The following is a 27,196-nucleotide window of genomic DNA, read 5'->3' on the forward strand; positions in this document are numbered from 1 at the left end:
AGAATTAAATGAAATAACACAAGCACAGTGCTTGCCATTTATTTATTCATCCTTCCTTCCAGCATTTTGTACCACCTGCTTTGTAGGGGCCAGGCACTGTCCCAGGTACTGCATAGACAGTCGGTCAGGTCTCCTCTGGCCGAGGCATGGAGTTTACTAATATGGGAGACAAATCATTTAGAAAGCACCTCATATAAAGTGTCACAAGGGCTAGAGTAGAAGAAGAAACGGACTGGGCACTGTGACATTGTGGGACTGTCTGACGTTTTCTGGCTGGGAGTGAGGGTGGTCTGGGAAGGCTTCGCAGAAGGAGTGGCAATTGGACGAAGTCGGAGATTCTGGATAAGTTGGAGACAGTGTTCTGGGGGGACATGTTCGCAGCCCTCGGGGGAAGGGGGAGTCATGCAGTTCGAGGAACTGAAAGAGGTTCGGTGTGGTTGGAAGGTCGGGTTTGAGGCAGAGCTTGAAGGGAGATGAGGGAAGAGGAGGCGGGAGAGGTGGGTATCGCCCGAGTCACGAAAGGCTGAGGGCTGGGGGGCCCCCAGAGGATGTGCACAGGGGCATGGTGGACTCAGGTTTGCACGATACAAAGAACAAACCAGCTGCAGGGTAGAGAGCGGATTGGGTAAGGCTGGGAGCAGGGAGGTGACTAGTGAACCGATGGCTTTCATACAAGCAAGAGCTGATGTTCACTTGGATTAGGAAGATCTTGGTGCGGGTGGAGAGAATAGATCTGAGAGCCATTTAGGAGGTCAGCGGGCTGGGCTGGTGACTGCTGGGGCTGAAGGGATTGGTGAGGCTGTGGCGGTGAGGGACAGGGGAGAACCGAGACTGACTCTGGTGGCTTAGGCACTTGGATGGATGCATAGAAGCCTCAGGAAGGGGACCAGGCTTGTGTGGAGAAGGTCAGGAGTTGGACTTGAACATGCCCTTGAAGAGCCTATGTGACCTCCAAGTGGAGAGTTTGAATGGACATTTGGACATTTGAGCATTTGGGCCTGGAGTTCAGGAGCGAGATGCTGGGGCTGGGCTGAGAACTCACCAGCGTTCAGACGATGACGGAAGCCGTGTGAGGCTACAGGGGAGGCGGGGCCTCAGAAGACTCCTGCGGGCACCACTGTTTAGGCAAGGGACAGGTGGGGGTGGGGGTGGGGGAGGGACCAGCACAGGAGGCCAACAAGAAGGGGCTTGAGACGTAGAAGGGATATCAGGAGACGAGGCACCTTGAGTGCCAAAGAAGATGTGCTTGGAGAAGGAGCAGGCAGGGATCAGCAGCGGCAAATGCCACTGAGCTGTCACATGAGACCAGAACTGAAATTGTCCACGGTGCTTCGTGATCATCAGGGATGATCTTCATGGGAGTGAGAGGGCTGGGGCCACAGCGTGGTGGCCCGAGCCAGAGCGAGGGACGGAGGGGAGGGAGCGAGAGAAGGGCTGTGAGGCAGGGTGAGGCTGGAGTCTGGGCACTCAGCAGACACCCGGGTTCCTGCCACCAGATACTCGGAGTGGGGAGCGGATGGTAAGAAGGAGTACCTCTGGGACCCTCTCCATCTCATCTTCAAAATTACTTTGTGGCAGGTGAACGTATAAAAAGAACACACAGAACACGCCTTTAAGCTTTGGAGCAGAACAACAAAATGGTCATCCCAAACGCCACCTCCCTACCCAGGCTCGCTCGCTAGCCACCATGCTTGTCCCCATCCCATTTTCCTACCCACTCCCAGGGTCACAGTGTCTGGAATTTTATGTTTATCATTCCCCCTGCCTTAAAAAATACTTTTCTTATGCACGAATGTATCCCTAACAGTATATATTGTTTTGTTTTGCCTGGTTTTGAGCTTTATAAAAACGCTACTGTAAAGTATGTAGTCTTTTTCAACATTCTTTTCCACCACATGTTGAGGTGGGTTGTTGGGACCCGTTTCATTTGCACTGCTATCTATGACAATATCAATACACACGATTTGTTTGGGTTGTTTCTCGTCCTCCATCCAAGACTGTGGCAGGAGAGCAACAGGCCAATGGAACAAAGAAGGGAGGGGAGAGGCGGGGGGGGTAGTGACTCTGATGGATGGGTCTAGATCTAGAGATCGGTCCTTAGGCCCTTGGACCCCAGACTCTGGTTCCTACGTAGGATGTCTGTCCAGCTCAGCCATGAGGTAGGTAGTTTATGGCATTAGAAAGGGTAAGTGGGCAGAACTCAGAGATAGGACCAGAGAAAACAAGTCAGATCCCAAGCCATCAAAAGGTTAGGGCAAAGGAGACATTTGCAACGTGGAGGCACCCAGGGGTCATCCCAGGGGACCGTGTGGCCACATCTGTTTGACGGTGACGGCTATTCCAGGAAAGTCATGTGGGCCCGGCACGCACAGCCAAGCCACGGAGCCCTGGCACGGTGAGGGCGCAGGGGGAGCGCCAGGGTGGCGGCTTTGCTGTGGACAGGCTGCATGGGCAGCCACTGGGGTGGAACCAGGGGCGCAAGCTGTGGGGAACTGGAGGGCAGACAGGGAGGGAGCCACTGGTTTGGACAGATGACGTCTAGTGGATGGAACCGCAACCCCGTGTCTGTTTTCCTTTGCTTGACCACACTAACTGCTTCCAGGCCTGGGGTCAGGGGATGAGCCCCGGACTGGAAGCAATGCTCCAAGGAGGAGCTCTTCCCCTTCGCAGCTGTGTGACCTTGGGCAATTTCCTTCACTACCCTGGGCCTCTGTTTCTTTCCCCGTGAATCACCCGCACTCACTTCCCCAGCTGCCTTCTTAGGAGCGGCATGAGACACCATAGGTGAAAAACTTTGACGAGGAGTGAAGTGTTAGATGTTTGTAATGGGTTTACCATACATTTCAGATTCACGGTGATTGACAAAATACTAGGTTTTTTCCCCTTGGAGTCCTCTCTTACTTTCTTTATCCTCATCACTTGGTAAAACACTTGTTAGTTTGGGTCTCAGATACCCAAAGTAACTTGAAACCTGAAGACTGCAGGCAGCGGTATCGTTCTGCTATGCAGTTGCTGTGAGGTCTTACCTAAGTCACTTAACTTCTCTGGGCCTGTTTCCTCAGCCTCCTCCCAAGGCTGTTGTCCATCACACATGAGATAAAGAGGCAAACTATAACGTTCTGTGCACGTACAAGAAATTATTTCTTTGTCATGAAGCCCCCTTCGCCTGTAGCCTGGACCGGGCCCATGTTGCCGCATTCCGGGACATAAACTCCAGCCAGCGACATTACGTTTATCTTGAACATGTGACTGTGACCCCTTTCCAGTCATAGCCACAATAACTGCTTGGGAAATTGTGGTGGCCTGGAGCGGCTGCTGGCGCAGCTCAGGCTGTGGGCAACTTTCCTGTAATCTGTTGCCTAGGAACATTCCCCCCCACCCCCACCCCCATCGCGCAGCCAGCCCCCCACAACACGTCCTCACAGCCCTCAAGAAGGGCAGCGGTGTGACCCTGGCTTTGGCAGTCAGGTCCATGCGGGGGTAGATGATTCATGCGGCAGAAAAACACACGCAAAGGAAAGGTTTCCCAGCTCAGCTTTCAAGAACATTCTTTCCCAGTTCTGTTGCTCCGTCTCTATCTTCCTTTAGCACTGTGTCTCATTCTCTCCTTGGCTCCTGATCCTTTCCCTTAGATGTCTGGAAGAGATACCTTTCCTGAAGCCTAAGTGCCTCTCTTTCTTCTTTGTTCTTTTGATCTTCTGCTCCCCTTTAGCCCCAGATGCCCCCTGGGAAGAAGATGAAGAAGCAGCTTTGTGGCCACGCGAGGGCTTGGGTTTCACTCTCAGACATCCTGGGTTTGAGCTAATACCAGCTCCTTCCAGCCACGCGAGCTGGTGAGCTTGCCAGTTAACCTTTCTTTGCCTCAGTTTCCTTATCTGTCCTGCCACACACAGCAGCTCCTGTGCCTTAGACATAGTTTGTGCTTTCCCGAGCCTGCCCATTTGTCCTCCTCTGTCTTGGCCCGGCAGTCTCGCTCTCCAGTCTCACTGTTTTTTGTAATTCAGTGCTTCCACCAAGGTGCTGCGTAAATCCCTCCTTCTCTGTAAAGGCTTCCTTGACCACTTTTGATACATAAGCTTTTTTCTTCCTTAGGAATATTCCCTGGGCACGCACTGAGACAAACCCCGAGCTAGCTGTGGGGCAGGTGGCCGTGGGTAAGGCACGGTCCCTGCCCCTAAGAGGGGCGCAGGTTATGGGGAAGACTGGCACCTGGGTATCACAACTGCTTGTCCTAAATGATGGAGAAGGGCCTCTACAGGATGCTGCGAGAGCACAGAGAAGGGAGTAATTAACTGCCTGACCCAGTCAGGGAGGGCTTCCCAGAGGAGGAGCTGTTTTAGCCAGAGCTTCAGGGATGAAGCAGAATCTGCCAGGCAGAAAGGGGTGAGGGACCCCCATCGTGGTCTGCTTTCCCTGCCCCCTTCCTGGCTGCCACTTCTGTGCCCCTCCTCCTGAAACTTCAGTGCTGGAGATTCCCAGCACTCAGTGCTTGGAAAGTTCCCTTATCTACAATCGCTCCCTCAGTGTTCTCACTTAGCCCTGTGGCTAGTATATCCAGCTGCCTCCTTCCATTTTCTATTCAGATATCTAGTGGGACTCTCACGCTCAACATGTCCAAAATCAAACTCTTGATTTCCCTCCCACACCTAGTTTGCCATTGTTTTCCTATTTCAGGAAATGCACAGCGTTTGATCAGTTATGCAAAATGAAAACCTGAGCCATTCTTCCTTCTTTTTGCCTCCTTCCTGGGTCTGCTACATAAGCCAGTCTTGCAAATAGACTTTAAAATACATCCTAACCAGATCTGCTGCTACCATCCCAGTCTAGGCAGCCATCACCTTGCACTTGTACCACCACAATAGCCTCCTAATTGATGCCCCGTCTCCCACCCTTGCTGCTGATGGCCTATTTTTCTCACTATAGCCAAAGTGATTCTTTTAGAACATGTCAGATCCAATTACTTCCCTTGTGCAAACTCTCCAATGGCTTTCTCATTGCACTTAAAATCCTGGCTCCTTACCATGGCCTTAAAATGCTACACGATCGGTTTCTTGTCTTCCTATCTGACCTCATCTCCTACCACTCTCCCTCTTGCTCACTCTTTGCGGTTGTTCAAAAGTGACCTGGGTTCTTGCTGTTCCCTCTGCCTGGAATGCTCTTCCTTAGCTCTTCAAATGACTTATCAACTCACTTCAATCAGTCCCGATTCATGCATCACCTCCTGGGACTTTTGCTTCTGGTCATGATGGAATAGCAAATCTGGACTGAACGTCCTGCTGAAAACAACTAGAATACTAGACAAAATACATGAAATAAGTGGTTTCCGATTTTGGACAACAGGCAGCTCAGCACTGTGATCCCTGAGGAAGTGGGGAGTGGAACCAAGGTTGAATCCTACAGTTGCCACAACTCCAGGACATGCACACAGGGAAGGGGAACCCAAGAGTTGTGACCTCAATGAGCTGCGGAGATGGAGATCAAAGTTTGGGAAAGCTGAGGTTGAAATTCTGTGTGCAGAATTCTGAAACGGAGGGAGCTGAGCTGGAAAAGAGCTCCAGAACCTGCAGAGATCCCTGTGTCATTGCTGAGTGTTAGGCCACCCCGATGTGAGTGTTGGTCCATACAGTTGGGCAAAGAGAGACCAGTGAACTGATAATCTGAACAACTCCCAGGCTCACATAGAGCAGGGAGAGATGTTCATGCTCTGAGTAGCTGGTGTGGATAGTCCTTGGTGGTCACTGGGAGCATTCAGTGGAGGTTCCAGAGAAGTTATGCCTTAATGGACTGAATCTTCCCTGGAATGAAAGTTGCTCTAGACCCAACCAAGTGGAGCTTAAACAGTAGGCCTTGGAGGTGTCAAATTAATCTGCAAATAACTTCACTGCCAGAAAAGCCTTACCCCCTTTTAAAAGAAAACAAAATCCAGACACTCAGCATTATAACATTCACAATGTCCAGCATCCATTCCTGTCCAGCATCCAGCATCCAGACATTCCACAGAGCAGGTAAGGTAACCCATACCAAGGGGAAAATCAATACAAACTCAGAATTATCAGAAGTGATGAAACTAGTAGGAAAAAGATGTTAAAACAGCTATTAAAACTATGCACAAGATTTTAAAGGAAAATATGAGCTTAATGAAGAGAGATGGAAGCTATTAAAAAGAACCAAATGGAACTTCTAGAGAAGAAAATACAAAATCTGAGATGAAAATTTCACTGAATGAGATTAGCAGATTAGACACTGCAGAAGAAATAATCAGTGAACTTGAAGACATAGCAATAGAACCTATCCAAAATGAAACAGAGAGAAGAGAAAATGACAGGAAAAATAAGTGAACAGACCCTCACTGATCTATGGTACAATATCCAGTATTTTAACATATGTGTAATTGGAGTTTCCTAAGTAGAAGAGACAAGGAAAATACAGAAAGATATTTGCAGAAATGGCTCCAAATTTCCAAATTTGATAAAAACTAGAAATCTGCAATCCAAGAAGCCTAAGAAACTCCAAGAAGGACACACACACACACACACACACACACACACACACACACACACACACCCCAAAGCTTATCATAATCAAATTGTGGAAAACCAGTGATGATAAAAAAAAAAAAAATCTTAAAAGCAGCTAGAGAGGAAAGATACATTATGTTCAGAAGAGCAAAGAATAATGAAAAAGTTATTCTCATCAGAAACTGTGGAAGCCAGAAGACAATGGGGATGGCAAGGCCTTCCCTGGTCATCCTTCTAAACCACCAACCCTCCCCTCCATCCACCATATCACACTCTTTGTGGCCTTAATTATTAACTTACTGTGATCTCTCTCTTCACTAGAATGTAAGCTCCAAGAGGGAAGGATATTAAAACATTGTTTATCTTGTTCACTGCTTTATCCCCAGTGCCTAGAACAGTACCTAGTTATTTAGTAGGTGCTCAATAAATACTTCATCAGTAAAGTTGCCTTCCAGGCAGAAGAGTATAAAGGCGGAGAGCAGTAAAGCATCCTCGAACTACTACTGGTTTAGCACAATTACAGCCCAGGATGTGCAGGGGGAGGAAATAAAGCTGGAGTGTGAGATCGATGTCAAGTCAAAGGGGAATTTGTAGGGCATGTCATGGAACTGGGGCTTCATTCTGTAGGCAGGGATGTTAGGCAGAGGAATGCTAATACTCTACGTTTTAGAAAAATTACTCTGGCAGCCCCTTGTGCCAGATGAACTAGAGGGGTGAGTTGGAGAGCAGGAAACAAATAGGGAGGCTATTAAATTAGTCCAGGTGAAAGCTGGTGCAGACTCGATAGAGGCCAGGAGCAGTGAGGATGGGCCAGTTCTGGAAAGCTCTTTAGGAGATAGGATGTACAAGAGATACATTGAGCAGGAGTCAGTGAGCAGCTAGATATGAAAGATGAAGGAGAGAGTTTTGACTTATGTAACTGGGTGGATAAGGAATACAGGAGACAAAGTCGATTTTAGAGAAAGATGGTATATTAATGATCTACTGCTCTGTAACAAATTTCCCCAAAACTTAGCAGCTTAAACTTACAAACAATTTATTATCTCTCAGTTTGTGAGGATCAGGAATCTAGGCTTAGGGGACTCCCTCTTGTTCAGTCTCTCACAAGGCTGCAATCAACATGATGGCCAGGACTATAGTCACCTCAAGGCCCCACTGGGGAAGGAGTCTGAGGGTAGGGCTCAGGCCCCCCTGGCTGTTGGCTGAAGACATCAGTTCCTTGTCACCTGGACCTCCAGAGGGCAGTCCACAACATAGCAGCAGGTATTACCAGGAGGTGGGGATTTGTTTTTAGGAGCAAGTCACTAGGTGACTGGCTTCCCTCAGAGTGTGTGAGCAAGAGAGCAGGAGAAAGTATTCCAGGATGGAAGCCACAGTCTTTTTATAATCTAATATTGGAAGTGACATGCCATCATTTCTGCCCTCTGCTGTTTTTAGGAACAAGTCACTAGGTGCAGCTCACACGTGAGGGGAGGGGATTACACAAGCACATGATTACCAGGAGGTGGGGATCATTGAGACCATTTTAGAGGTTAGTGAGTTTGGATTGTGATAGTGTGTTTGGATATGCTAAATTTGAGGACCCAACCTCCCAGTTGGGATTACTATGGATGCAGATGGATGTGTAGTTCTAGGGCTCAAGAGAGAATCTCCTCTCATTGGAAGGTAGCTTGGAGCCTTGGCATGAGTTTACAAGTAATGGCCCAGGGCTCTTTTCTTCCCAACTTGTTTTGGAAGCTTCTAGAAGGGCCGAAGGACAGATAACTTGGAATCCCCAGAGTACCTCTGGAGTAGGAGGTGCGCAACACATAATTGCTGACTCAAGTACTTGTATGGGGCAGAGTATCATGTGATTGAAAATCTCTCCCCCTCCCATCTCTCCCCCCTTTTGACAATTCCTGCTGTGCCATCAAACTGGGGAGAGGTTTTCCCCTCTCTAAGCTGCAGTTTTGTGATCTGCATAAAGGGACAGTTAGACTAGATTAATAGTTTTTCAAAAAAATATAAAGCTTTTTTTCTCTGGGGAACCCAGTATATGAAATAGGTAAAAGTTAATTTGATCTGGCCTCCCCAGTGCTTCCCCAGAAAAGAACCCCATTTTGAAAAACACTGGACCAAATACGTTCCTGACTTTTTGCCAGCTCTAACATGCCAGAGTTTCATGACAAGATCAACTCTAAGCTCCTCTCAGGCCTGTTATTCTGTTTGTTGAGATCCCTTGGTACTACATATTTCATTGAACTTTTGAAAAGAAAACAAATTGTATTTCCTTGAACTTGTGAAAAAGTATAATAAAGCTGGCCTTCATCAAATGCTTACTGTGTTTCAGGCACTGTGCAAAATATTTTACATCGCATTATCTTTATTTGTCCTGTCCCCCGCTACTAGACTGTAAGCTCCAAGAGGACAGGGAGCTCATCTAGTCCACTGCTGTATTTCTAGAAGCTAGAATAATTCCTGGGATATAGGAAAGCATTCAATAAATATTTTTTGAATGAATGAACTAAGGTAAGTACTAGTCTTATTCCCATTTTACAGATGAGGAAACTGGGGCTTAGAGCTGCTGAGTAACTTGCCTATAGTTACACAGGTTAAAGGCAGAGCTAGGATTTGAAATGAGCTCCTCTGGACTCTAACGCCATGTCATGCCATTTCTCAGTGGTAGGATCAGTAGGAACCTGCAAAGGGAGCTAGCCTATATTGGGTACCTCCTATATGATGAGCATAACCCTAGGTACTCTTTGCTTCCATTAGCCGCTAACCCTGCAACTCAGCTATTGTGACTCCCATCTTTCAGATGAGGTATATGAAGCTCAGCGAGGCTAAGCACCACACCCAGAGTGAGAGATGGAAGTAGGATTGGAGCCAAGTGTTTCTGACTCCAAACCATGTCTGTACAAGATCCTACATATTCAGCTACATGCACAAAAGTTTAGGTTCTGGAAAATACCACACCATTGGTGGGTGCAGGTCAATGCGGCTGGCGAGGTTTTGCCTTCTCCAGCTTTCCTGTAGCTTTATTTTCATGAAACCACTGTGCATTGAACTGAAAGCATCCACCAGGCTGAGAAAGAGCAAGTCCAAGCTTCTGATTGGAGCAAAAAGCAGCTGATGACTAAGGATGACAAACGTGGGCCCCATAGCCCACTCCTCTCTGTAGCCTCCTCAATACCACTTGCCTCAGCCCAGGTCTGAAGTTAGACTGATGACGTCACCAGAGTCTCTTAGAGGGCTCGTCACTCACAGCCACTTGTCATATATTATTCAGCGCATCTATAACGCATGTAACATTCTCTACCAAATTTCCATTCCTTTCTTTTCGTGACCAGGGAAAGAAAAATAGAGTCAGAATGACTTTTTCCAACCCCTCATCCTTAGTGCCCTTCACTAAAGAATAACCTCATCTTGAGTTACCCCCGAAAATGGTCATTCAGGCTCTGGTTTCATTAACAAGGATGAAGCTACAGTTTCATAATTGTCATCTAACTAATGCACATTCTGGATTTCCCCCATCTTTTCTTCGGGGGTCCACACAGGTGGGGACATAGCTGTCACTTTTTCTTTCTCTCTCCGTCATTCTTCATCTTATTTTTTTGAAACTTTGGGACTGTATCAATTGTTAGAAGCTTTCTACCTTCTCACCTCCTGTAGAGTTAATGAGAGTCCCCCCCTGAGCATCTGACGTCCTCATGGTTCGAGTGTGAATCTCATTGGAAGCTGGGACCTCCAGGGTCAGGAGGAGTCACGTAGGGGAAGGCTTGTTTCAGGCAGAGGGAATGAGATGCCAGGGTGGCTCACCCCATCCTAGGGCTTGTGAGGAACTCACAGAGCCCAGAAGACAAAGCCTCCCCTGAAGCAGCACTCTGGACCGAAGGGCAGGCGTCAAGGACAAATGGTGTTGGAGTTAGCCTGGGGTGTGAGCCAGTGCAGTGACACAGCGCTCCACACCCAGAAGGGCTTGGTGCCTGGTTTAATGCTCTGTTGTCACCATAGTGAAATTGTCAATACTTTTTGAACAAGGGGACCCACATTTTTGTCTTGTGCTGGATCCCACAAATGGTTTGGGGAAATCCACTGGCCTTTCTGAGACTCAGTTTCTCCTTTTGTAAAGCGGAGAGCAGATCCCTCCTTCAAATACACTGTCATGAGGATTAAATGAGATTATGAATTATCGGTGCATTGTATAGTAAATGGTGCCTAATAAATATTCCCTTCTCCTTAGCTAAGAAGGTCTATCAGAATCACCGGGAGGGTGGGGGGGGCCTTGGTTTTCAAAATTCACTTGCCTGTGTTCCACTCTGACAGATTCTGACTCCCGGGGTGTGGGTTGGGGGAGGTGTAGTGGTTAGGGCCCCTTCAGTGATACCGAAGTACACCTGAGCTTAAGAAAAGTAGCCTTGGGTTTTCAGAGATCTAGCTAAGAAGCAGCTTAATAGAGGAGAGCGGATGGAGAGGGAGAAATTGATGGACCACAGCTGATCCTTAACATAATAAAAACCCTGTTAAGGAAGAAAGAGGTCACTGATAATGCTGAGGTGCGCTATGAGAACTCGTCCCATTATCAAGGCTCCTATAAAATGTTCCGCTGTCCATTTGGCCTGAGAAGTACAGCCCGAGGAAGAGGCGCCGTGGACAGGAGAAGCCAGGGTCACAGCCCAGGGTGGGGGTCAGGTTTGGATTTATCGTCACCTTAATGACCCTAATACCATACACGATTCCTGAAAAGAAATTGTAGCCAGAGGGAGTAATCCTGAATTATGTTTATCCCGCCCAGATTTTAGGCTTTGACATTCTTCTAATGAAAAACCTGAAGCCTATCCTACTTGAAGTAAATGCGAATCCCAGCATGAGAATCGAACATGAGCAAGAAGTAAGTACTTTGAATAACTCCTTGAATATATTGCCCAACCACTGCATGTGGTCACTCTCATATTGCTCACTTGGCTAAACAAGATTCAATATTCTCAAATTGGCACAGCAAACTTCTGCCCAAGTCTAAATAATTTCAGTTTGGTTGAGCTCTGAGCAGAGTCCATAAATATAAGACCTATCCGACCCATGGTAACTGTCCAGCATGCCGTTCTTCCAATTTTTAAGGTCTGCAGATATAGGAACAGCTGAGCCTTTCCATCAGTTTTGACATGAACTAATTAGTTAGCCTCAGGAGATGAGCTAATTGAAATTCTATGAATATGATTTAGCCATGTCGACATATTTGAATCACTAAGATAAATAGTACATTTAAGAGTGCTTATATTTTTCCCTCCCCCCTTAAAACACACACACACACACACACACACACACACACAAAAGACTGGAAGGAAATACACCAAATACTAATATTGGGTTTTGGGGGGACTATGTAAATTCTTTTAATTTTCTTAGCCCCTTCTATATTTCCAAATTTTCTACAACAAGCATGTATGATTTTGATGATTAGATTAACATAGTGCTCTTTATGTATGTATTTCCTCTTTATGTCTTTTGTCGATTTGTTAAAGGAAATTGCCATCGTACAAATAGCATGAAGGGAGCCTTTTAAAAATTCTCTTCTATAGATTCATATAAGCAAAACCTAACCAACAGTACAGCCAATAGAGCTGGTGCTGATAGTCGCTTGGTACCAAGTCACTCCCTCCACTGAAACACGGAATCCTACCCGTTCAAGCTTTCTCCAGGGGTGTTTGAAAATGTCCCCAGCCTTGTCGATGAGGAAGTAAAGGTGGCCGTGATCAGAGACACGCTGCGCCTCATGGACCCACTCAAGAACAAAAGAGAGAACCAGTAAGTATTTTTTATATCATTCATTTCTATCAACTCTGCTCCCATGTCCTAGCCATTTGGTTCTTAGGACATCGTAACATTGTGAGATGTACATATTAAACCAGCCAATCCATCATATTTTCATTTATGGATATCAGCCTCCGAATATGGTGACTTAAAATCGGGAGATGGATATGTATATGAATCTGACGTTTGGGATTCAGCTGATGAATTTTTAGCTGATTGTTACTTGAATCTAGGGAGTCGCTTCCACAAACCCACTCCCCCTGCCACCCCCTGAGTTGGGATTGCCTCTCACCCACCACTGGTGACGTAGCGCTTGTCTTGGAAATGCTCAAGCCTAGGGAGAGAGTAAAACAAAGCCAAGGAGAGGACCACAGGCCGCTTGGATGTGATAAAGATCATTTCCTTTTTAACTTCGTGATTCTTATACTCTTGCATTATAAGCCTTTTGTTTCAACGTTCGCAGAGCCAATTTAAGGAAATTCCGGAAGTTCTATCATCTTTACAGCAGTATAATTCTCTCTGCCCACCCACCCCAGGGCAGGTTACCCCCGTCGGGATGCTGGTGGGAGTGCGTGCCCCACCCCTCCCTCCGTGGAATCACTCCTGAAATGAGCTGCATCTCATTTGGGTATTGTGTTTGTTTTGTTTTTGTCAAATTCCTAGCTCTCACAAAGTATGGGTTGAGTAAATATCGTTATGCTTGTTTGAGGCAGAAAAATCAAAGATAGGCATTTCAAATAGCACTCTTTGTACCGCTGGCAAATCAGATTGACCTAAACGCTCGCAGACAAATAAAGCCCTTGTCAGCACGCTTCAAGACTGCAAGGAACACTGGCTTCCCCTTCCTGAGCAAGGGGTGTTCTGCAGGTGCCTCCACCGCAGCACCTCACGAACTGGGCTCACGCCAGAGATACTGTTAGAATATACTGCAGTGGTGCTTCTCCCCTGGCTTGCGCACTAGAACCATCATAAACACCAGTGTGAGGGCCCCCACTTCTAGAGACAGTGATTTTAATTAGCCTGAACTGGAGGCCTGGCCACGTAAGTCTTCCAGGTTCCCTAGGGGATCCTACTGAGCAGCCGAGGTTGAGTGCCGCTGCCTGGCACGAAATGTCACTCTGTAGGAGTGTTTGTCTTATTCTGAGTCCGGCTGGACAGTGGCTGCTCGGTTGAGCGCCCCTCCGGAGTGTTCTTCACTGCGTGAGGCACAGAGTGCGGCTGTTGGCAAGACTTGGCTGAGAACGTTCACCCGCAGTCCGTCGGGCCAGTCCTGCCAGGCGTGGCTCCCACCGATTAGAGCTGCAAAGTGGTGTCCCATCAGGTCCCCCGCATCCTCGGTGTGGCTCACACACCACAGCAACTGGGAGTGCGACCACTCGTCTGGGCACGCAACGGCTTTCTTCCGCCAGCCCTAAGGAGAGGCAGCAGATGGAGGGCTGTTTGGTCAGATTCATTGCAATAAAACTCATTCCTTGAAAATCTACTCTCCAAGGGTTATTGATCTCCCTGATAGAGATGAGGTCTCGAGAGACTGTACGGCCCTCTGGGGAGGTTTGGGGGGCTGTCCATGTCAGTGTGGCGCACTAGTGCAGCTCTTTAAAGATGACCTTGACACATGAGCGCTCCGATTGTGTTGGTGGGAACAAATTCGAAGGCCATTGTGTGGCCACCAAAAATAGGAAGAGATATAAGAGGATCACTGTATTTTCACGTTAAATGGTACCGGAACACGATAAGCTTTCTTTTCCTTGGTTTGGGTGTTTTGCTTTACCTACACCTGGCATTCTGGATCATCTCGGTGAGCTGTAGACCTAAAACTGAATAGCGAGGGGGCACAGGACCACAGGAAGAATGGGAAAGACAGTTACAACTTATCAATCATAAGTAGCAGAACCTGGTTTTAACTGAAGGAGCATTGGCTTTTTTTCTTTTAAATTGATAACCAGGAACAGTTAAAACTTCTAGAACCTGACCTCGATTCTCATATAAAACCCTTCTATCTCCCCCTTTTCTTACCATTAAGGGTGCATATTAATAGCCAAATGTCATTTACTGATAATTTTCCTAAATTTCACCTTAAAAAAACTCCCAACAATGATTGTCTACGAAAGTACTTTGTAATCTGTAAAGTGCATTTATATGTAAAGAATTATTATTATCATTTCGGTAACTTTATCATGCAGATAAAAAGGCTAAAATTATCCTCAACTCCTCTGTGTAGAAATCTTTCAGAATCACTTGAAAAAGCAATGTAGTTAGGCCCACAGAAAATGCCCAGTGTTGTAGTGCTGAATCATATGTATCCAAAGCTGAGACCATGTCATTCCAGCTGCAGAGCACAACATGACAGACTTCTGGGTTGGGAGGTAGCTTTAGAAACCAGAGTGTCTTGTGTTTAAATAGGATCTGACCTAAACCTTTAAAAACAAACGAAATCCTAGCCTTTTGCTACAACTCTTTAACAAAAGAGGGTCTGAAGTATCCCTCATTAATTCCTTCTTGAGTACAGATTGTCAGCAGGACCAGTGAGGTGAGTCTTCACTCTTCTCATATAGATTGAAGAAAAATGGTAGATAGATAGATGTCCTGACCGCTTCATATCTCTGAACTTCCTCGGGAAGGTAGGGAGGGGGATTGTGTCCATGTGTGAAGCATCTTCACACACCTCGGGGGCTGATGAACTGGGTTCAGTTTCCTGGTGGGACTGAAAGCAGTCCCCATGCCTTCCACGGGAACAAGAAATTGTGACTGCTGGTACCCATCTTGGCAAGCTGGAGGCTTGCTCGAAGATACCAGATTCAAATTCTGACCTCAGGGATGTTGTGGAGCTATGTGAGCCTTGGTGTCCTTTTCTATGAAATGACATTTAAATGAAACAGGAAACCTATTGATAAATAGTAGCCACTTAAATGCTTAGTTCACTACTCAACAATAAAATTCTCTACTAGAATATGAGAAAACAAAATTAAAGTTTAGCTATCATTATCTTTTCTGGTATACTTAAAGCAGAATTTTGAGTTGAAAACCAGTGACATATCCTAAAACTGAAGCTGCTAGGTCACTGTGGACTAGAATTGACATTGGAGCTGGTTGCCAATGGAACCTTCTGTTTCCAAGTAGCAAGATGTCACTGGCCCAGGCATATTTCTTTATTGGATTAGGAGAAAATATCTTTGGCCCCTGAAGGAATAAAATAGCTGTCATATGAGAACTCTTTTGAACTATGATACATCTTATAATATCTAGTGACTCTGATTTACATAGTAGGGTTTTTTTGGAGGCATTGAAGGGACATGGGAAAGGGGAGGCTAATGGTTTGGGACTCTGGAAACATCGTATATCTGTACACACACATATATGGTGATAAAATTCACATAATATAAAATTAGCTATTTAAATTCCATGGCATTTTGTATATTCACAGTGTTATGCAACCACCCTCGTTCCAAAATGTCTTGTCACCCCAGAAGGAAACCCTATACCCATGAAGCAGCCACTCCTCATTCCCACCTCCACCAACTTACTCTCTGCCTCTGGATCTACCTGTGCTAAATACTTCATATAAGTAGAATCATACAATACACAGTATTTTTGTCTGGCTTCTTTCACTTAGCGTGTTTGCGAAGTCCACCCATTTTGTAACATGTATTGGTGCTTTATTCCTTTTTATGACCAAATAATATTCCATTATGTGGATATACCATGTTTTATTATCCATCTGTCACTCGATGGACATTTGGGTGGAAGCAATGAACTGTTTTATATTTCGACATTCTGTAGATTTCATTTGAGAACAAAGAATCTTTCCAGCTACAAGAAATTTTTTTAAATTCCTGGTTTACTTCAACCCCCTCATTTTATTGAGATAGAAACCATCATGCCAGTCAGCTCCCTGGTTCAAGGATCTCCCTCCTAAGTGTCCTGCAGACGAGCAGCATATGTCCTGGTGAGGCACTGGGTACGGCATCAGCCTGGTCTGGGGGGATGTTGTTAACCTCTGATCACTGTACTATGAGCTTGGCCAAGGCACCCTGTTCTCTGATCTGGTCTCTAACATGGGAATCAAGGTATCTCCTTGGCTGGATTGTCATGGTCATCATATGAAGTGACACCGAGGAGAGAACCTCATGACATCTGAAGACATTAGACAAATGCCAGTTTTTAGGCCCACCAAGTGGTCAGTCAGGCTTTGAAGTTCTGTTAATGGTGACAGGTAAGTTACCAGCTTCTGAGGCAGTCTATCTGAGGAATGTACATGATGGTTTTGCACATGTGAATCATACAAGACAAAAACCTAGGTGAAGAAGTCACAAAGCTAGTTAGAGGCAGCATGGGGACCGGATTCTGGGTTCCTGACTTTGACACCAGTGTCCACTTCGCTTTGCCACGTTGCTCCATTGACCTCCAGCTTCGCCTTCCATTCAAAGCCAAGCTTGTAAGATAAAGAGAAAAAAAAAACAGGAAAATCAATGGAGAGTTTTCCTTTCCTCAAGGGATTTGGGCAGCCTAATCTTTTTTAAAACTCCTATCCAGAGCAGAAGTGAACAAATTGCATTCCCTGATTATTTAAAAAACAAAGTGATTGTTCCATCAATTGATTCATTTTTGGAAGGTCGGTTTACCCTGGGGAGCCATTTCACTGGTATTTTTCTCCTTTTCCGGAATGTAGGTATTTCTGGTAACCAGGTTCCTTTCTTAAGAAGCATAGCCCTCAGGACCCCAGAGAAGTGTAAGTGAAGCCAGAGACAGGCTTGGAGGAATCGGAGGGGACTTTTTCAATATCGTGCTGCCACGTAGTGCCCAGGAGCTGTGATATAGACAGCCTGGCCCGTCTCTTATTCAGAAGCGTGTATTTTGGAACATGGCTTATATAAGGCACAGAAGCACCTTTCCCCAGAGCAACATCTCACCGCCCTCTCCCAGTTTAGCTTACTTCCTATCACAGCAACAACCTGGTGGATTAAAAGGGGAGGAGTCAGGCTGGTCAGAGCAGCTTTTGCCCAGATTCAGAGAAGTTTGTCCTCTGAAGGCTTCACTGGGAGCTCAGGCTTCACTTCTCGCCTTGAGTCCAAGCATATCCCTCGGATCCTGCCCCATGTTTAGAGCCAATAAATTAAATGAATCCCCAGATTAAGTTGATTCTACATAGAATCAGGGATAAAGGTGGAACATTCTAAGAGAAATGAGACCAAGGAATCGCCCAGTCGCTCAGTTTCACAGCTGGGGCTTGTACCAAGACCAAGGAATGTAACTCTGTCCTGTCCTGGAGAAGAATATCAAAAACACATGAACCAGAGGTCCTCCAAGCCCAGACCCCTGCCACTTAAACTGGCAGTATATCCTACTGAAATCTCTTCAATGGGAGGGAAGAGAGACTCCTAAAATGTCTAGACTAAACATGTCTTCATAAATGCGGGATGCCATCTTTCTTATCAGAGAGTGCTCTTCGGCAAACAGTCCTTCAGAACAATCTAACCGTCCTGACCAATGGCCCATCTTGCTTGCACAGCGGACATTTTGCTGAAATTCTGGGTTTCCTTGATTCCTAAGGATTCCTTTGTGGTAAGACCCTACAGATCAGCACACACTGACCCCGAGCACCTTTGAAGATTTCACAGAAATCAGGAGTCTGGGTCAGAAAGAGATGAATATTTGCATACTTATTTGCATGTCATTGACACCGTGCAAGGATTAGAGAACAGCTATTGGCTTTTAGAGTATTTACTGACTTACTCTGTGCCAGGGAGAAGTCTTACAAAACTGAATTAGCTCACAGGACAATGGGAGAGGCACGATTTATTTACTGATAAGAAGAGTTAAAAAAAATCTGGCTAGGAGGAGGTGGCATTTGAACTGAGGTTTAAAGATGAGGAATATTTGAAACACACAAACGGAAGGATGTCCCTGGTGGAGGAAACAAAGTCACAGGGCTCTGTTGGGGGAACTTACGGAGTTCAAATCGGCTGGAGAGGCAGGTGGATGAAGTGGATTCACAGAGGGGAGGTGCTGCTGGGGAAGCAGATGAAGACCCAGACGTCAGAGGGGGATGGCCTTGAATGGCAGGCTAAGAAAATCAAAGCTGGTTTTCAGTCCGCGGTATCTGCGAGGCCATTAACTACATAAAATTTTGTGTATCTGTATATTTTTCCTGGAGAGAAGGCGAGGAATTTCATCATGTTTTCAAGCAGTTGAGGACCCCAGCAGTCCTATTATCATCAGAGGCCACAGGGAGCTGGAGCAGTTTGTCCAAGATTGGGGTGTTGTGGCTTCAAGATACATTAAGCCCTCTGTACCTCGAAACATCTCACATTTTGGATGGCAGTCAGCAAACTAGAAAAATGTGTGTGCACTTTCAAGTAAGAACAGACAGGAAATGACTAATGATAAATGCATTATGTTATGGGCAAGAAATAAAACCAGACAACTCTCTTTCATTTGAAAGTGTTTAAACATTAAGTCAGAAGTAACCAGTAAAAGCCTCTTTTGCATGAAGTTTGTTGAGCAGGAACCATTTCTGAGACTTATGGGGAAGGTGGAATTTCCTGAGCTGAGTGAGAGTGTCATTTCAGAGACCATTAGACAGGAGCCGAGCCCCTCCGCCAGCAGGCAGGCCCGCTGTCCCTCTCGCCCCAACCGGGAGCAGATGGGACACTAGACAAGTATATGGCCTATGGCCAGTCAGGCACCATTATGGGGTGGTGAGGAATTCTGCAGGGGCCCGTCCAGAGTCATTCCAGGTAGTGGTGGGGGTAGCAAATGTATTTGGAAATTTCCTTAGGAGTTGCTTCAGTGAGGCTTAAATGTTCGTGTGCTTGTAAATGAGGAGTTGTTAGCTTTTTGGAAGGAGGCAGTGTGGCCTGGGTTCAGGAGACTGAGGTTTTGGTACCAGTTCTTCTGGGCCTCGGTTAAGCCACTGTACTTTCCCGCACCTGGTTTCCTCATCAGAAATAAACCAAGAATGAAAGCAAGGGAATGCCAGGTCTGCTTAGCTCTTGCCTTGAAAGAGAATGGAGGTGAAACTATTTAGCACACGAAAGAGATGTGTGCCCACCGGGTATTATCATATCATTACCTGGGTGGGTTCAGGCCTTTATTGTAAACTTGGGGCCAGGACTCACCTTTTTATCTTTAAGTACTGAACAGGAGTAGGTATGTATGAGTGATGGGTTATCTCCTGTGAGGAAGCTCTGTGGCCAGCTAGGTGGTTACTTCATTTCCAGTAATGCTCAAAACCAGAATGAATAAAATGGGAGCCAATGCGTGGAAAATATCAACATACAGCAGGATCTACACATGGCACAAGAGAGAACAAGACCAGACAGAAACTTATTTGTGCGTGGCTGTGCATCCCAGACTGCGAACTTATGGACAGTTCAGAAGAAGGCAGGGTGAGCCAAGGATTAGGGGGAATCCCATGAAATGGTTGATATTAGCCCTTTTTTTGGACCTACAGGAACGGCAATTTCCAATAATTCAGCTAATAGCCGGCCCGGAGTGGTCAAGGCACCCTTCTTGAGGGAGGTGGGGCTTATGTTCCCTTGGGTTGGATTTGGTGAGAAAAGAGAAGCAAGTTTTGGGGAGGAAGGATGGAGGCGGGTGGGGTGGGGGGGTTAGGCAGGGCTGGAGAGGTTCATGGCAGGCCGGGACCACCAGTCATGCTTCCAAAAGGGCCCTTAGAAGGAGAGGACAGAGGCTTCTTCTCTGCAACACACTTCCTATTAATTTTTTTTCTCATTATAAAGTTAGTATGTAATTATTATAAAAAAATTAGAAAATACTGAAAAGTATATAGCATGAAAGAAAAATCTCCCTCAGATTCAAGCACCCAGAGTTAACCTTTATTAACTTTTTAGTTCATAAAATAGTATGTTCTTCTATTTTGTTTTATAGTTGAGGCCATCCGATCTATATAATTTTTGTATGCTGTTTTTATTTTTCTCCGTTGTGTGTGACAGCAATTTCCCCTTCGTGCTGGGGGGAAAAAGCATCATTTGCATCAGTGGCTGGGTTAGAGTCGGCCTCCGTATTGGGGAATGTTTAATTTATTTCCAGCATCTTGTGCTTAAAACTCTGTGTGCAATTTAGGATGTTGTCTTAGCATGGAGGGAGCCCCTGAGGAAGTAGGAGACGAGACCCACTCATGTTTTGAATGCACAGGTAGGAGAGTGCTGTGGGTAAGAGTGGGCGCCCCGGAGTCAGATGCTCTGGGGTGAATCCAGGCACTGCCATTGACAGCTGAAAATGGGACAGAACTTCTTCCCCTTTCTGTACTTTGGTTTCTTCATCCATAACAAGGAGTTTGCAATAGGTTGTTTCTAAAGCTGCAAAGCAATGAGAACTTCCTAATTTGGAAGGAGAGAAAAATGCTGCTTATTCCTAAAAGACTATTTGTCTCGGGAAATGTCCAATCTAGGTGTATTTAAATAAACCAATTGTGTAACCTGGAGACTTTCTTTTTTAAGGGAAAAACAGCGCGAAGGAAGAGGTGGGCAAAGTAAGTGGGAAGGGAGCTCCAGCAGTGACAGGTTAATCTTTGGCTGCGAGGATGGATTTGATTTCCCTCTAATTATCTGCTAGGTTAAAAGAAATGAAAGATCAAAATTAAAGCCAGTTTTAGTCATCATTTGAAAGCCCTTGGATGTCACACCCAACGGTGGGCAATATTCTCCAGTTGCTTTTGTTCCTTTTTATTCAATTTCCAGAGTTTCCTTCATTTTCAATAGTGAAAGAGCCCCTGGCAACCCTCCCTGCAAAGGCTAATGTCAAGGGGTGGGAAGAGGTGGGACTTGAGCAACTTAGAGCCCTGGGACCCACCCCCAAGCTCATCCCCCTCTGGGGGCGCTCACAGCCACAGTGAGGCTCAACCGGCTCAGTGTGTGCACTCCCAGCGGGGGTGGGGTGGGGGGGTGGGGGGATGGGGGGGTGGATGTCTTCAGTTGCTTGGAGAGGATCACTTTCTTCCTCTGGATGGTCCACGCCTCTGCAGCACCAGAGGCCAGCCCGGAGAAGCTGCCAACACATGCATGAGTGCATGCCTTTGTGCGGTGCAGGGTGCAGTGGGAGTACCGGCAGCAATGTGAGCAGGATGGAGGCCATGAGAGGGGCCTGGGCAGAGAAAACAAGTCCCTACAAGACCCCATGGGGCTCTCGGGGCACAGAGAGGAGTCCAGAACTCCAGCTGCTGGGCTCATAAGAGCTCCAAGCTGGAAACAGCCTAACTGTCTCCCAACAGAAAAATGCACCAATCATGGACATTCACTCACTGGAGTACTCTATGTCAGTGGAAATGCGTGAGCCACACCTCTGTGCATTGATATGGATGCTGAGCAAAAGCATATCTGCAGTATGGTTCCAATGAAGTAAAATTTAAAACAGACAAAACTCAACTGTATTTTGTAGAGATGTAACCCTAAGTGGCAAAAACATGAAGAAAAGCAAGGGCAGGATGTGAAAGCTGTGGAGAGTTACTTCTGGAGAGGGATGGGGAGACAGGGTGTGACCTGAGAGGGACACAGGTGGGCGATAGAGACCCCGGCCACACTCTAATTCTTCATCCAGTGGTGGTCCAGTAAGTGCTGGAATTTCTCTGTAAGCGTACACATCTGTTTTATGCCCTATCCCGCATGTGTGCTAGAGGACAGTTTTACAGTGGAAATAAGGAAGTCCAGCATGGCCGGATTATAGCACGTAAGCAGGGAGGGAGTCAGGAGACAGGGCCAGATGCTGCCGGACCTACTGGGTCAGACCCCACATTTTGTTTTTGTCCCCCCAGCAATGTTTTAAACAGCAGGGCGGCATGCTGAGATTCGGCCGCAGCAGGAAGACCAAACTGGAGCGAGGCGAGTGTGGGTGCGGGGCAGCTGAGAATTTTGAGACGGTGGTTGTGTGGATTGGGTGTCAGGGGTGGGGATGGAGGGAAATGTTGAAGCCACGAGGTATTTAGGAGGATGAGGAGATAGGACTCAGGATGAGTCAGATGTGAGCCGTGAGGGTGAAGGAGGACTCGCGAAAGGGAATAGGTTGGTTAGCCCCTGCAGAGCCCAGGCGACGTTCCACAGGCCTGGGGTTTGGGAGTCTAGGCATCGGGGGGGCGGCAATGGCCAGTGATGGGAACGTTTACCTGTGTGCGTACATCTACCAGCCCCCGGCTCCTGACAGGTGCATTTCTGCATACCAGGACCTCTCCAAGGCTCCGTAAGGGAGAGCAACTAGAATCTCTCCTCTATCTAACCAGGCCTGGTTAGGAAGTGGGATTGGACATCCCCCTGCTCAGAGTGAAGGGTGGAGGAGAAGAAAAGACCCCAGGGGCTGGCATGTCCATTTTTAGCTTGCACGGTTGTGGTGGTTGTGTGGGCGAAGGATAAACTCACAGACCCCAAAGGGCAGAACAAGGAAACAGGGAGGAGATAGGCAGAGAGATTTATTTAAGCTCAAGGAAAAAAAAAAAACAACCCAAAACCAAAAACAAATAAAAAACAACCTTACTTGGCCTGAAATGATAAAGGTTGACTCAAAGGAGTAGTGAGTTCTATGTAGCTGGAAGTATTCAAGCCGAGGCTAACTGGCCAGAAGTGGGGAAGGAGCACCAGCTCCGGGATCAAACAGACGTAGGTTCAATTCCAGGGCTGGTGATCTTGGGCAAGTTGCCTGACCTCTCCGAGTCCTGTGTCTTCCTCTGCCTGGAGTTTGAGATAGAACCACAGCCCTATTAGAATCCCAGCATGTTAGCCGGGACAGCACAGCTGGGCAGCGGACTCTAGGTCTGAGTCAGCAAGCCCCCCACCCCACCCCAGGTCCCCTTCTACTGGTGCTTTCTGCTGAGGCCAGTACGGGCTCTAGGGCTGGATAGAAGCAGAGTCCTCAGATACAGGCCCTGAGAGCCCACAACTGAGTCGGGGCAGAGGGGCGAGGCTGCATGGGCTGTAGATGGGTGGTTCCCAAACTCTAGCAGCCTGTTAGGAACCCCCGCCCCGGGGGGGAGGGGATGGTTGTTAAAGCCCAGACGGTTGAGTCCCACCCCCAGCGTTCTGATTGTTCTGTATTTCTTACAGGGTCCCAGGTCATGTAGATGCTGCTGGTCCAGGCACAACCCAACTCTTTGAGAACCACTTGTCTGCCAACCCTGGGCCTGTGACCATTCCAGACCCTCCGCCCCTGTTGGCGTCTGGCACTGTGCTCCAGTTGGGTAGTCAGGAGGACTCATCCTTATGGAAAAGAGACGGACGAGGCCCCTGGGGAGGGAGGCCACTGGAAACACTTGGCCAGTAATACAACCCTACTCATGGGTGTTGCATATGACCACAGGACTGAAAAGTCAAAGCAGAAACACTGCATAAATTCACGTTTTTATTAATGTTTCCTTTCCCTGCCTTTCTGTGCAGGCTTCTTAAGATGAGTCAATATGAAATGATTGTAAAATCTAACTTTTAAGGCACAACCCACTCCCTTTGAAATGGTTCTTCCAACGAGGGGGAAATGTTGCAGATTTTTTCCTCTCTTCTTCCTCTTCCAGCTGGTTTGCAGGCCAAGTCCTAGATGTGTTCTTCCTAGATGTATTTGAGCCTTCCCCTACCACAGAGCAAGTGGTGGGGAAAATTTTTTCTCTAGGCAACAGCAACATTTCTGTCTCATTTGTTTGGTTTTGCGCTGTAACATGACAGCTCATGGGGCCGCTAATTCGAACTTAGGTCCTCCTAGGAATGCATCGTTCACGATCAGTAAATACAGCAGTTTGCAGATTTTAGCCATTTCATTATCGCAAATGGAAATGAATGCTTCCTGGCCTCGTGACTAGTTTAAAATGTATTTTTTAAAAATACAATAGACAAGTTGTATTTCACCTCCCAAGTTTCTTTGTAGTTCTGATCCACTTCCCATTTCAGCATTGTTTGATTTTCCTGAGTCCGTGAGCTCTATTTGTCTTCGGAGAAATTTGGTGGCAGAGTAACTTTGTCCAAAACTGTGGAGGAGTCTAAGACATTTCTAGGGAACAGGTCATTTTAGCCCCATTTAGTTTGTCCTTGGATCTGTAAATGTCCTTCCTGGCACTGGAACTTGGAGCAATACTTTTTTATAAATGGAGGTGTAGTGTTGTACAGGCAACAAAGGGTTCTAGAATCCAGTGGGCCTGGGTTTGAATCTTGACTTTTCTTTCCTCTTGCCACTGTGAAACATGGGGTAGTTACTTAACTTCTCAAAGTCTCGGTTTCTTCATCTTTATTTATTTATTTATTTATTTATTTATTTATTTATGTTAAGGATTTTTATCTATTTATTCATGAGAGATGGAGAGAGAGAGGCAGAGGGAGAAGCAGACTCCTGGCTGAGCAGGGAGCCCGATGCAGGACTCGATCCCAGGACCCTGGGATCATGACCTGAGCCGAAGGCAGACGCTTAACCATCTGAGCCACCCAGGCACCCTCAGTTTCTTCATCTTTAAAGCGCAAGGAATAATAATAACTGCTTTTAACGGAATTATTGTGATTGTTAAATGAATAAAAATACATAAATCTGTAGCATAATGATGGAACATAAGTATAATAAGTGCTGGTTATTTGACAATTACCCTTATTGCTGTCATTATACAAAGTGCCTGTCATAGCACCGAGCGCAGAGTTCAATAAATGATAATTACTATTACTATTATTATCATTATAATTCATACAGATGGACATAGATCAGGAACGCAGTTTTCCACCGTGCAAATTATATGTGTTTTATTTTTTAAGATATGTGAGCCAAGAGGAATTTACATAAGTAAATGAACATTTTAATGAAGTTTAGCAAGATTAAAGTAAATCAACGGTGCTCATATAAATAGTTTAATTAAGGTAATCCCTGATGCAAAACATTTGTTTAATTTGTGCCTCAAAATGAAAATGGGTACCATGGATTTTCCGGAACTTCTCCTCTTTGCTGTGCGTGGGTATGGGGACCTTAATAAAAACAGTCTGGGGCTCCTGGGTGGCTCATTGGGTTAAGCATCGACTCTTGGTTTTGGCTCAGGTTGTGACCTCAGGGTCCTGAGATCAAGTCCTGCATTGGGCTCTGCGCTCAGTGTGGTATCTGCTTGAGATTCTCTCTCTCTCCCTCTCCCTCTGCCCTTACCCCACTTGTGCTCCCCCCAAATAAATAAATAAAATCTTTTTAAGAAAGAAAGAAACAAAGAAACAAAGAGAAAGAAAGAAAGAAAGAAAGAAAAGAAAGAAAGAAAGAAAGAAAGAAAGAAAGAAAGAAAGAAAGAAAGAAAGAAAGAAAGAAAGAAAGAAAGAAAGAAAGAAAGAAAAAGAAAAATGAAAGAACAGTCTTCTCGTGGAAAGGCAGCTCTGCCTGTAAGGGAGATGATGTGGGTTGTGAGTCAGGATCCCAGGCCTCATCCTGAGCTGGACTTTGGGGCTGCCCACCCTTCTCTGGGCTGTGGCTTGTTCATCTCCAGAGTCTCCTGCGGCCTGTAAATGCTGTGATTTTCTAAGTGCTCGTGATTTGTTGCCTTTAAAAAAGAGAGATATAAAAACTAAAAAGGAAGATTTCATCCTTTTTTTAAAACACTGAGACTCTGCAAATTTTGCCAGTCGCTTTTAAACCACCAGGTATTAGGTGCCAGATATTTGAGGGTGGCTTAATTGGAAGTGGTGTTTATCATCCGGAGTGTAAGCACTTACACTAAATGTGTTTTTGACGGTCTCTTGCAACCCAGCTTCTTGCTTCCAAACACGATGATTTGCTTCTCCGTTGCATTCAGAAGAAACACTTTAGTCCTGGTTACCAATGTTAAATAGTTTGGAGAAACAGGATTGTGTTGCTAAAAATAGTTCTGATACAGAAGGCCATTTTTTTTTTGGTGCTTTGATAATCTGGCTGCTTCATCAGGGGGGACATTAGGAGGCTTTGCATGTTCTTCTTGATCCAAGTTCATTGCTAGCATCTTTGAAGTTGGCGAACCAGCGCTTAGGATCCCTGGAATGGTGCTCCTCCCTGTGCTTAGCAACTGGGGATGTGGACAAGGCCTCCCGTGGTTTGGATCTTAGCATTCATTCTACCAGTGGTTTGTTGGTGGGAAATCTCTCCTCCAGTGTTGGAAGCCTATTGAGTTGGCCTGCAACAGCCTGATAGTGTGAATGCATGATGTCAGTGAGGCGAACGGACCAACCTTGCTGTGAGAAAGGGAAGGCATGCTGGTGTGGGAGACCCGGGCCCTCGTCTTTGCTCTGCCCTGGAGATGCTCTCTTCCACATACTGTATCCAGGCCTGTGTTGGGGCCTGCGGACGGGAAGCGGATTCTGTGCGGCTCCCTTGCTCAGCTCCAGCATCCAGACTTTCTTATCTCTTCACTGAGGGGCTTGGGCTGGATTGCTGAGGACCCGTTCTGTTCTAACTCTCTGTTGGCTCAGTTATTGGTAATAATGGTAACAAGTCCCTTGCTTGTTGTTTACGTGGGCATTCTGGTACAACTCTGGGGGCAGGCAGATCTCTGGATGAGTTCCAAATTACCCCAAAATGTGTGCTTAGTTTCTGAGGTTGGTTGTACCCCACATCAAGTTTGTTGTTGGCTCTTTTCTGGGGGGCAGGCAGTCTCCATAAACTGGCTCTTGGCTCCTTTTTAGTAGTTGAGAAATGCTTTGGTTAATTTTCTGTTCTGGGCTCTTAGTGGCATCCAAATTGCTTTATGTATTACCTCAGATTAAGATCTCAGAATTGATAGGGGCATAGCATCGTCTTGATTTATGATGTAGACATTTGAAGCTGTGTTTTCTCTTTTAGTTTTACATTTGAGTTATTTTGGGTGATATCACCCCATTCTCCCATTTTTCTCCTCCTTAAACCCTGTGCTCTACTCTGAATTCCAGGGATTGCATTCATATAGCATAGTAATGTTTTGGGCGATTTGT

The 27,196-nt window shown here is 46.2% G+C and overlaps 1 protein-coding gene across 2 annotated transcripts in view; it reads left to right on the forward strand.

Moving 5' to 3' along the window:
• The window catches only part of TTLL11 (tubulin tyrosine ligase like 11), a 228,934-nt gene that overhangs the window by 89,372 nt on the left and 112,366 nt on the right, over positions 1-27,196 (forward strand). For both annotated transcript variants that reach the window (XM_027614537.2, XM_027614538.2), the window contains 2 exons: positions 11,293-11,388; positions 12,187-12,302. In XM_027614537.2, coding sequence (XP_027470338.1) covers positions 11,293-11,388; positions 12,187-12,302 — 212 coding nt within the window. The remainder of the gene's footprint in view (positions 1-11,292; positions 11,389-12,186; positions 12,303-27,196) is intronic.

The sequence above is a fragment of the Zalophus californianus genome, chromosome 13 (genome assembly GCF_009762305.2).
Source record: "Zalophus californianus isolate mZalCal1 chromosome 13, mZalCal1.pri.v2, whole genome shotgun sequence".
Classification (NCBI taxonomy): domain Eukaryota; kingdom Metazoa; phylum Chordata; class Mammalia; order Carnivora; family Otariidae; genus Zalophus; species Zalophus californianus.